The following is a 12,056-nucleotide window of genomic DNA, read 5'->3' as shown; positions in this document are numbered from 1 at the left end:
TCACAGTTGCTGCACTGAAGCATTGGGAGTTGGACTTTATAAGTCATAAAATGATCTCAGTTCTGACGTTAGAATGCAAGACTTAAAGGGACATTCAATAAATAGGAAACAACTTGCTCTTGTATGGTATTGAAAATGTTGAAAGAACAAATTCCAGAACTAAGGGTCACTCTTTAACGATAAGTATTGCCCTTTGAGGCAAAGATGAGGCCAGTTTTTTTCTCTAAGGGTTTTGTGTCTTTGGAACACCCTTTGACCATCTTTAAAGCCAAGGTAGATGGTGTCCTGATGAGCAACAGGGCAAAAGGTTACTGGGGATCGATGGGAATGCATAGCTGAGGTTACAGTACGATCAGCTGTGATCTGATTGAATGGCTGAGCAGACTCCAGGGTCCGAGAGGTCACTGCTGCTCCTAGTTTGTCTGCTCGTATGTTGGTTTGGTTGCAATGTAAAACTGAGTGACCGTTGGGCATTGCCCATCACCCACCCTTGTGCATACAGGGCCATGCTTGTTGTTACAGACCTGAACTGTGGCAGGTTACAGTGGGTGCACGCTCTGTAATTGCAGGGGTCGCATGTAATTGGTAATTGGTTTATTATTGTCACAGGTACCGAGGTACAGTGAAAAACTTTGTTTTGCATGCCATCCATACAGATCAGTTCACCACATCAGTACATCGAGGTAGTACAAGGGAAAAGCAATAACAGAATGCAGTGTTACAGCTACAGAGGAAGTGCAGTGCAGGCAGACAATAAGGTGCAAGGTCATAACGAGGGAGATTGTGAGGTCAAGAATCCATTTTATCGTACAAGAGGTCTGTTCAATGGTCTTATAACAGCGGGATAGAAGCTGTCCTTGAGCCTGGTGGTACGAGATTTCAGGCTTTTGTATCTTCTGCCCGATGGGAGGGGGGAGAAGGGAGGATGTCCAGGGTGGGTGGGGTCTTTGATTATGCTGGCTGCTTTACCGAGGCAGCGAGAGGTATAGACAGAGTCCATGGAGGGGAGGCTGGTTTCCATGATGTGCTGAGCTGTGTCCACAACTCTCTGCAGTTTCTTGCAGTCTAGGGCAGAGTAGTTGCCATACCAAGCCGTGATGCATCCGGATAGGATGGTTTCTGTGGTGCATCTATAAAAATTGTTGAGGGTTAAATGGGACGTGCCAAATTTCTTTAGCCTCCTGGGGAAGTAGAGGCGCTGGTGAGCTTTCTTGGTGATGTTTTCTTTGTGATGTTATTTTGTGATTAAGCCTTCTACACAAGGAATTAACCCCCCTTCGTTTCTATCTTGCACAGACTTGCATCACCACCCATGAATGCAATGGAATTGATATCATCATCGCATTGATCCTCAATGACATTAACCCCCTTGGAAAGTATCACATTGATCTGGTCTTGAAACTAAAGGTAAAATTGTCGAAGTTTTTTTTTAAGTTACTGACTCAATTTGACTCAGAAAGTCTTGCCTTTAGTTGAAATAAAATGATGTTTGGCTGCTTTCTATATGTTTTGCCTGGTTGTTGTCAGGACTGTTAAAGTTCCATTTACCAGTTGCCAACATTAAGTGCATCTCAAAAGAACCCCATGGTTTAAGGTAACCTCTTCTCTGAAGATTCCATTTTCTAAGACATTGGACTAAAATTTAAGCAAACACAAGTGGTCCTGTGGTCTTGTTTCAAAGTAAATCCAGGGAGTTTGCCCCGTCGCCTGGCCAGCATTCAGCCGTCAATGAACCTTACAGAAACAGATTCTGTTATCAGTTAGAATTTATTTCCTGAGAGGTGTAACTTTGTGCAAACTAGCGGCTCCATTTCCAACAGCAATAGTGCAGTTTATTATCAGGATCTGGGCATCACTAGAACAGTCGGAATTATCTTCCATCCCTAACTACCCTTTAGGAGTTGGTGATGACAATCATTTAAGATTTTTGTTAAAGAATTAAGCACATGGGATGGGACTAGAGTCACATGTAGGCCAGATCAAGTAAGGGCAGTAGGTTTTCTCTCCTGAAGAGTAATAGCAAACCAGATAAGTTTTGCCGTCAATATGGCGGTTTTTGTGATCACCATTGCTCAGACTAGTTGTTGTTGTTCCAAAGAATTAACTCAGTTCAAATTCCACAGCGGCCACGGTGTGATTTGAACAGTCATTTCTGGATTATTAGCTCAGTAATGTAGCTGCTGTGCCACCACAATGCCCCTCAGCGCAGAACTTTGCAGATCGTAAGGGGGAGAGGGGAGTGACAAGGTGGATGTTGAGATGTTTTCACCGGTGGGAGATCTCAAATGATGGGCCACAGTTACAAGATAAGGGGCTGGTCATTTGAAACAGATGTGGAGATATATTTCTGCCGGCAGAAGGTAGTAAGTCTCAGGATTTCTCTGCCCCTGAGGGTGTTGGAGGCTCGATCATTAGATATGTTTAAAGTGGAGGTAGATGAATCTTTGAATGATAGGGGAATTGAGGGTGATGGGGAACTGGTACAGAAGAATGGTTGAGGCCTGGGATAGATCACCCATGATCATATTGAACGGTAGGGCAGGCTTGAGGGGCTGAGTGGCCTACTCCTGCTCCTATTTTCTTCTGTTCACCTTCAAATGTACGTTATTGACTGTAAAGCACATGGACGTTTTCTGTGGTCATCACAGGAGCTATATAAATGAAGCTCCTTTCACATTTTTAACCATCCTCATACAAATCTTGGAGGAAAGGTGTTACTTTTAAATGTTGGACTGCTAAAGAAAAATCCTCGGTGCATAAAAGTCACCCACAGGCTGTCAACTGCAATTGGTAATTGTTTTCAGTGGGGGGAAATAAAGCATTTTTTTTAATTCATCCGTGGGATGTGACCAGCATTTATTGCCCATACTTATTGCCCTTGAGAGGGTGGCGATGAGCTATCGTCTTCAACCACTGTGGCGAAAGAATTAATGATGCTGGGTTGGGAATCGTTGTTTATAGGTCCAGTGACAATGAAGAATCAGTGATTTATTTGCCTGGATGGTGTGTGGTGAGGAAGAACCTGCAAATGGTGCTTTCCCTTGCATTTAATTGCCTGCCTTTGCAACTGATAAACACCCCACACACATGTCAATGGAACGTCATTGGTCACTTTCACTGGGACACAGGTGGTAAGACAGTGAAGGCAGGAGCTTAAGAATGTCAACATGAAGGTTCAATGTGCGTAGTACAAGAAGGTTTTGCTTCAGATAACCAATGCCACCCACTGATATGATAGTTAATTTTTACAATGCAAAGGTAAACTTCACCAACATTAACTGCTGCTCTGTTTGTTCATGGATTGAAACAAAGAAAAAAAACTTGAATTGCATTTCATCTCAACATGCATACAGATGAGGAAGCACATCTTAAAGTATAATAAGGGCTCTGGTATGGATCTTTAAAACCACATCATAAAGTACCTTCATTTATGAGACGAACCAGAATGACAGAGAAAATATGAGGGCAGGGCATGTAATGTGTGGCGAGAAATTTGACTCACTTGCACAGGTCTTACATGCACGATTTCTACACAGTGGGCTTCTTTTGTGCACACTAGCAATCATTTCCACGTTGAAGGGCGCCCGTTGTGACATTGGCCTGGTTTTATCTGGGCGCGGTTCATTCTTGAGCCTCAGACATTTGTTCATCCAGTGCAGAGCAGTCACTTCCAGGTCTGCCCATAGAGACTGGCTGCTGAAGGTGTGACCTATGACCTGTGTTTCTCATTCACTGTGAAACAAGGAGCAAACCCCACCCCAAGGTGGAAATAGGAGGCAAATTAAAGGGTTCCCACTGGGATAGTGACGTTTTCCCATCACCTGCGCCGGACTTTGTCCAGAAATATCACTGGTGGTGGTCACAACATTTCTGTATTGTGTGCCTCTTTGATCACTGGTCCCTCAGTGACCCATAACTCACTACACTCTAGGGCCACACCCAGTGGGTCAGAATATCACATGGGGTGTTTGCCCAGGCACACAGAGTGCTGCATCCCATTGCCCCCCCCCCACCCACTTTCCTGCGCCTCCCTCACTTCCATGACAGTCTTTCCTGCCGCGGTGCGGTGGCTGTGGAGAGCGTTCTTCATCTGACTCACTTCCCAGCAGTCAGCGGGGCAACCTCTGCAGGCAGCTGACAGTGGGAAACGTCGAGGTGAGTTATTCGGCCATGAAACCAGATTTAACACCCGTTCCTCGAGTTTGCTTCTTGATGGCCATTGGTCTGAGCACCAGGCCTACTCACAGTGCCTGCTTAATCCGTCGTAAAAAGTGAACAATTTCTGGATAGCTGTCATCAAAACTTATGAGAGAGACTTATGGAGAGCTTGGCCATTTAAGACAAAGATGCACCAAAATTCTCGGAGGAACTCTCTTCTTCAAAGGGCGGTGGAAGTGGACACTTACAAAGCAGTGGTAGCTGGGTTCTTGATGGCAAGGGATGGGTGAGAATGGAGAACTGAGGTTGTAGCCAGGTCAGTCGTGAACTTGTTAAATGGTGGGGCTCGCTTGTTCTAACGAAGAGGATAGGGAAATGAACAGCAAGGAAGGCCAGGAAAAGCATTAGGAACAGAGCATAAGGATTCTTGGGTCTTTTAGGATTGAGATGAGGAGAAATTTCTTCTCCCAAAGAGTACTGAACCTGTGGGATTCTGTCTCGCAGAAGGCAGAAATCATTAGATATGTTCAAGAAGGAGTTCTTGTGGTTAAAGAAATTAAGTTGTATGGGGAAAAGGTAGGAACAGCATTGAGTGATGGGTTATATTGGATGGTGGAGCAGGCTCGAAGGTCCAAATGGTCTACTCCTCCTAGTTTCTATGTTTCCAGGGTAACGGTTACAGAACAGATGTGGTCTGGGGTGTGCAGGAACCAGCCAACACCCCAGTCCCCTCCTACCCCCATCACCTAACCCTCCACGTCCTCAACGCCACAGTAATGGTGCAGGAGATGCAGCAGTGTCGCCTTTGGACATTCTTGGCAGGATGGATAAGAGGCAAGACTGCGGCTCAACTCGGTCTTCTCTCAAAGCTGTCAGGGGTGTGGGGATTTACAGTTTTCACAAGCGAAAAACAAGATGCTGGAGAAACTCAGTGGGTCAGGCAGCATCTGTGGAGGGAAATGGACAGTTGACGTCTCGGGTCGAGACCCGTCATCTGGACTGAAAGATAGAGGGGAGGTAGCTGGTATAAAGGGATCAGGGGAAGGGGCGGAGCAAGAGCTGGCAGGTGATAGGTGGATCCAGGTGAGGAGGGGTGATCGGCAGATGGAGGAGGGGGGAGTGGAAGTAGCGGCAGGAGTTGGGAGGTGAGAGGTGGAGGTGACAAAGGGCTGAAGATGATGGGATCTGATAGGAGAGGGAGCATGAAATCAATGAGTTTTTACGTGTCTCCGACGACAGGAGTGTTTAAAAACTGTTAAAATTATAGTGAAGAAATCCCAGTTTTTAAAATCATAAAAAGCAAAATTAGTTTAAAAACATGCAAATTATATGAAATCTTTATAAACAGTAAACAAGTAACTTAGAAAGTACTCCCCCTTTTGTTTTGCAATCCACCGGCCCAGGATCCCCATTCATTCAATGGGATATATCGTCCTCCTCAAGGTCTGACCTGCCATGGGATGGCATCGGGGAGGTGCTTCCCCAAGGTGGTGAGGAGTCTCAGTGAGGTGGACCCTAGCGCTGGGCTCCATGCCCAGCCCGACAATGGACCACCCATCACTCTGTTAGTCTCGGATGTCGGCAGTTCCCATGGGAACTGCCAGTTCCAGCCAGCAAGCCTCACCTCAACTTGTTCCTGTCGTGAAGCAAAGTAACAAGATGTCCCCCCTCTGGTCCACAGGAGGCAGCAGGGCAGCACATGCCGCTCCTGACCTGGAGGTGAACAGGTATTCTAGTCTGGAAGCAGCTGTAGACCTCTAATTGACCCTGGACTATGCCTACTCAACGACAATTCAGCTTGAAAATGGAACGAGCTTCAGCCAGAATGAACAAACTAGTATTGCACTCACAATGACCTCAGACAGTCCACAACCAGTGAAGTATGGTCATTGCTTCTGTGTTGAAAATTGGGGAGCCAATTTACTTGACACTATAACACTGTAAGATACTGATTATGGGAACCCCGCTTCAATAAAATTAGCATATCCTTTGCCTCAACCTCAAGCCAGTTCACAAAAACACTTAGTTCTGACAAAGAGTCTTCGACCTGAAATGTCAACTCTGCTTCTCTCTCTACGGATGCTGTCTGCCCTGCTGAGAGTTTGTAGCATTTCCTCTTTTTAAAGTACATTTAGTCTTAATAAAAGAGGACATTTGATATTATTTCATGTTGTCTTAATTAAAATTCCTCTACATTTTCTCTTGTAAAACAGAACAATGCTTCTAAGCTTTTACTTTCGATAATGGAAAGCAGACACGACAGTGAGAACGCAGAAAGAATTCTGTACAACATGCGCCCAAAAGAACTGGTGAGAGCCTGTAACATTATTCTGGATCTAATAGCGCCGCCTTTAAGTAGTCCAGCCAATGCTGGGTTTTCAACTAATACAGAACAGATTACAGTCACAGAGTTACACAACACAGAAACAGGCCCTTCAGCCCAACTCGTCCATGCCAATCAAGTTGCCTAACTGAGCTAGTCCCATTTGCCCACGTTTGGCCCATATCTGTCTAAAGTTTTCCTATCCATGTACCTGTCCAAATGCCTTTTAAGTGTCATAGTTGTACCCTCCTCTACCATTTCCTCTGGCAGCTCATTCCATATACCCACCAAAAAGTTGTCCCTCAGGTCCCTTTTAAATCTTTCCCCTCACTTTAAATCTATGCCCTCTAGTTTTGGACTCCCTTACCCTGGCTATTGACCTTATCTATGCCCCTCATGACTTTATAAACCTCTATAAGGTCACCCCTCAGTCTCCTATGCTCCAGAGAATAAAATCCAAGCCTATCCAGCCTCTCCTTATAACCCAAACCCTCCAGTCCCAGTAACATCCTCGTAAATCGTTTCTGCACCCTCTCCAGTTTAATGACATCCTTCCTGTAGCTGGGCGACCAGAACTGTACACAGTGCTCCAAATGCGGCCTTACCGACGTCTTGTACAGCTGTAGCATGACATCCCAACTCCTGTACTCAATGTCCTGACTGATGAAGGCAAGGGTGCTAAATGCCTTCTTCACCACCCTGTCTCCATTAAATGGAGATGTGTTTGTAACAATTTAAATAGTGCATCCTTATCACTTAGCTATTGAGAAGCACATATTCCAGAACTCTTGTTGCAAAGTTTTGCATTGTTCTGACCCTGCTGAACATGTGTTATTCCCATGACTGTAACCTTTATTGAATTCTCAGCTTGCCCTACCGTTGCAGTGTGAAAATCACTCAAAGCACAAGATGTGGTATGTTTGTTCCTTTAAACACTTTTGAGTATTGAGTAAACTGGAAACACGGTGTGGCTTTTTACACCTGATAAACTTTCCTTTTTAAACTCATTAAACCTGACTTCATTAAAGTTTAACCACTCTGCCAACACTGGACACCTTGGCACAGAAAACGAGGAAATTTAGCCAAAGCTTCTGACTTTAGGAAGAAAGTAAATTTGTACTGAGGCAACGTCAGTCGGACACTAGGGATAAGGAAAATATATTCCTGAAACAAACTAGGGACTCATTTCAGAGGTAAACACCTGAAACACCAGGGGTTTCCTCTGCTTTCTGTGGATTACGGGAAATTCCAGTGTGATGGGAGAGGTGGTTGATGTCTCAATTGGCCCTGACACCAGATATTTCAGCTGAGCTCCTGGGGAACTTCTGTTGGTGGGGCCACAAATCTGACACCTACAGACCAGGTGTGTGATGTGACTTCAGTGCCAAGCCCCATATTCTGGTCTGTGTTTTGGCTTCTGCACCATGCTAATCTCAATGACAGCCTCAAGGAGCATGTGTGATTGGTCTGACGGGGAGCGTTTTCTGTCTCATTCCAAGCAGGAAATGTGGCTGTGCACCCTACCTGCCACAGCGAGGCCTTGAGGTGTCCAGAACTGGTCAAAGAAAGGTGAAATTGGCCAGTGCTCCCCAGCTAATCACACCCCATGACTGAAGCCATCACCCATTTTCTAATCTTCCCACAGCAGTTTAGCATTAATGTCAAAAGCAATCTTCTGTTAATACATTTCAGATGAATTACTCAACTTAGCTCCAATCAGGATTCTCCATTCCAAGCTGAATATCTTTTCTTTTGAAGGTTGACGTCATAAAGAATGCCTATAGTCAAGGCGTGGAGATCAGCGATGATGAAATTTCAGACGATTATATCTCTCCAAAGGATGTTGGCCATAATATTTATATCTTGGCTCACCAGGTATGGTATTGGTTTATTATTGTCACTTGTACCAAGGTACAGTGAAAAACTTGTCTTGCATACCGTTCATACAGATCAATTCTTTACACAGTGCATCGAGGTAGTACAGGGTAAAAACTCATTAAAAATCAGCATGGCTGTGCACGGTAGTACAGGTGTGCTGATTTATCTCATACATTCCGTACAAGTGACCCCGACGTTACGGGGGTTGTGTTCCCACAAAAACAGTCCACATCACAACTTTCGATAATGGAAAGCAGACACGAAGTGAGAACGCAGAAAGAATTCTGTACAGCATGCGCCCAGAAGAACTGGTGAGAGCCTGCAACAATATTCTGGATCTAATGGTGCCGCCTTTAAGTAGTCCAGCCAATGCTGGGTTTTCAACTAATACAGAACAGATACAGTCCATATCACAGCACGTGAAGCTGTGTCATCAGTGCATGTGTCAAGAAATGCAAGCTGAGAAAATATTAATTTTGTGGTTATTTATGTACATTTTTCCCCACATAAATGTAGTAAGAGCACATTTTTATTCCGTATCACAGATTTATTGGCAGTGGTTTGTGAGTTCCATAAGGGTGAATTTCCGTTACCGGAACTGCCGTATGTGGGGTCACCTGTGTACTTCTTCACCATTATAAATCGCTTTGGTCACCCAGGTATATCAGACGCACAGGAGTGGAATTTTTCACTGGGTCAGAAACTCGTAGACAAGGGGCTGGGTTCAGTCAGCTCAACCAGTAACCCAGTTTGTATTTGCAAGTGACAGGATAAGTATAAAGAAAGAAGAAGAAGAAAATACCGCAGATGCTGGAAGTCTGAAATAAAACCAGAAAATGCTGGAAACACTCAACAGGTCAGGCAGCATCCGTAGAAAAAGAAACAAGAGTTAACGTTTCACATTGGGGACAGTTTTGATGAAGGATCTCCAACCTGAAATGTTAATTCTGTGCCTCTCCCCACAGGCGCTGCCTGACCTGCTGAGTATTTCCATCATTTTCTGTCTTTATAAAGAAAGAAAGATTTGCTTTGATACTGGGTTTTTCCACGATCTAAGGACGTCTCAAAGTGCTCGACAGGCAGAGCAGGACTTTTGAAACATAAGATAAGATTTCTTTATTTGTCACATGTACACCGAAACACACAGTGAAGTGTATCTTTTGTGTAGTGTGCTGGGGGCAGCCCGCAAGTGTCACCACGTTTCCGGCGCCAACATAGCATGCCCACAACTTCCTAACCCGTACGTCTTTGGAATGTGGGAGGAAACCAGAGCACCTGGAGGAAACCCACGCAGACATGGGGAGAACGTACAAACTCCTTACAGACAGCGGCCGGAATTGAACCTGGGTCGCTGGCGCTGTAATAGCGTCACTTTGTTGCAATGTGGGAAGGGTAGGCAGCAATTAATCCACAGCAAGCTCCCACAGTAGCAATGTGATAATCTTCAGCTAACGTGTTTTAATGTTGTGCCCAAACCCATTCACTCTGGGGAGTGCAGCACTTCCCCAGAACTACACTTAACCATTCATCTCAACACAGCACACAACATTGCCAAGAGCTTGTGCCTTTGTACTGTGACCAACCATGTATCTCAGCTATCACCTTCCTGTTACAGAACTCCACTTACACAGGGACTCAATGTTGTTTCTCTTCCAGCTATCGCAACATAACAAGTTACTGCAGCAGAAGCTTAAACCTGGGTCGGATCCGCAGGACGAGGGCATTGAAGCTTTAACGTATTACGCCAATCGCACTGCGCAGATCGAAGTACGGAAACCGGCCTCTGTTACGTTCTCCCAGTTGGTAACACCTGTCCTTTCAAAGTGGGCAGGAATTTTAGAGCAAGTCGAGATATGTAATTAGTGAGAAGTTGGGCAAATGACAAAATGACTGCAGTAAGTTAAGCCTTCATGATCTTAGCGCCGCTCAGCCACTGTGGTATGTGTGAGCAAATGAATTAGGCCCCTCAACTCATCAAGCTGCTACACCAGTCAATTAGATGATGGATGATCTGTTTGCCCTACCTTCTCGTGTTCTCCCAGTAACCTTTCATCTGCTTGCTCATCAAGAATCCATCTACAGTGAAACTCTGGTAACCCTCCACCTGACCAATCAGAAACCCTGATGGAACAGTACTAGCAATGGTTGCTGAGCTCCCTTCCCACTCCCTGGGGACCTGGTTCTTAAGCTCCCTTTCTGTTCACTGAGGCCACAGTCCCCACACTCCCTCTAAACTCACCAGGATTACAAACGTTCCTAAAAGGAAATGAATTAAATGTGTGATGGGATAGTAATAGTTCATCCAATAGTCCGGAAAATCTGCTGATCCAGCACCACCAAAGTCTTCCACGGGCCGGATTATCAGAGTTTAACTGTACCTGGTTAGTACTTTGGAATTGTAGCACGGATTTAGGATAGGAAATGGAGGATCTAGCGTGTGGATATGAAGTTCCCAGAATCAGTAATGGGTTAATGACTTGATAATCTGTACTTACATAGAAACGTCCATCCCAAACGGTCCTTTCAGGTGAGATGGAGATTCACCTGCACCTCCTTCAATATCACCTACTGCATTCGGTGCTCCAAGCGTGGCCTCCTCTACATTGGTGAGACCAAACGCAGACGAGGTGACCGTTCCGCAGAACACCTGCACTCCGTCCGTAGCCGCGATCTGCATCTCTCCATTGCCAGTCACTTCAACTCCCCCTCGCACACTATCACTGATATGTCAGTCCTCAGCGTCAGAAAGAAAGAGTGAGTTACTGAGAGTTGGAGGATTCAGTATTGAGTCTGGAAGGCTACGACATGCTTACTGACTTTAGGGCAACGTTGAAGCTCGGGGAATTGAGGACAAATGATGGCCCTTGTTAAGCAGAGAAACAAACGACTGCAGATGCTGGAATCTAGATGAAAAACATGATGATGCTGGAGGAACTCAGCAGGCCAGGCAGCATCCACAGAGAACAAAATCTGTTGAGGCTGTCAACAGTTCGGGTCAGGACCCTTCTTCAGGCCCTGGTTAAGAAACTGGCTGAGCGGAAAGAGGGTTAGTGGACAGGCACTCAGACGGGCTTGCCGTGACCAGTGATGATGATAGTGGGAGAGAAAGACCCTGATCCAAGTTTACCAATAACATGAAAAGTAGGCAGCCTTGTAAGCAGCAAATTAAAAGAGACATTAATATATTAAGCAAATAGGCAAATCTGAGGCACATTGGGTGAAGTGTAGAAAAATATGAAGTCATTCAATTTGGACTTGAAAAGTACAGGCAGTTCCCAGTTTACATAAGGGTTCCATTCCTTGGAACTGTCCGTAAGCCGATTTATCCATAAGTCAGAAACCTCCATTTTCCACAGTAAGCCATATCGAGTCACTTGGCATAAACTTGCTATAATTCTTTCATTTCATCGAATATTTACCATAAGACTACCCATAATTAGACTAATGGAATATATACTGCATCCAGTCATTAACGAATACCATGAAACATTATTATTCCTTTCTAGAAAAATGCTTTAAAAATGTATGGGGGAATTTGCGTGAAGTCGGATTTCCATAAGGGTGGGCATTAGTAACTGGGGGACCCCCTGTACTTTCTGAATGGCGAGAAATGAAGAGACTTGAGGGTGCATGCACACAAATTATTTACAGAAAATAATTAAAGGCAAACGGAATGCTGATCTTTATAGTTGGAGGG

The 12,056-nt window shown here is 44.9% G+C and overlaps 1 protein-coding gene across 2 annotated transcripts in view; it reads left to right on the top strand.

Moving 5' to 3' along the window:
* The window catches only part of itpr2 (inositol 1,4,5-trisphosphate receptor, type 2), a 286,274-nt gene that overhangs the window by 218,103 nt on the left and 56,115 nt on the right, over positions 1-12,056 (top strand). For both annotated transcript variants that reach the window (XM_052034332.1, XM_052034331.1), the window contains exons 43-46: positions 1,297-1,407; positions 6,372-6,467; positions 8,240-8,356; positions 10,016-10,126. In XM_052034332.1, coding sequence (XP_051890292.1) covers positions 1,297-1,407; positions 6,372-6,467; positions 8,240-8,356; positions 10,016-10,126 — 435 coding nt within the window. The remainder of the gene's footprint in view (positions 1-1,296; positions 1,408-6,371; positions 6,468-8,239; positions 8,357-10,015; positions 10,127-12,056) is intronic.

Source organism: Pristis pectinata, chromosome 19 (assembly GCF_009764475.1).
Source record: "Pristis pectinata isolate sPriPec2 chromosome 19, sPriPec2.1.pri, whole genome shotgun sequence".
NCBI classification, from domain to species: Eukaryota; Metazoa; Chordata; class Chondrichthyes; order Rhinopristiformes; family Pristidae; genus Pristis; species Pristis pectinata.
Note: the sequence above shows the minus strand (reverse complement) of the source record. Positions and strands in the feature narration are given on the sequence as shown.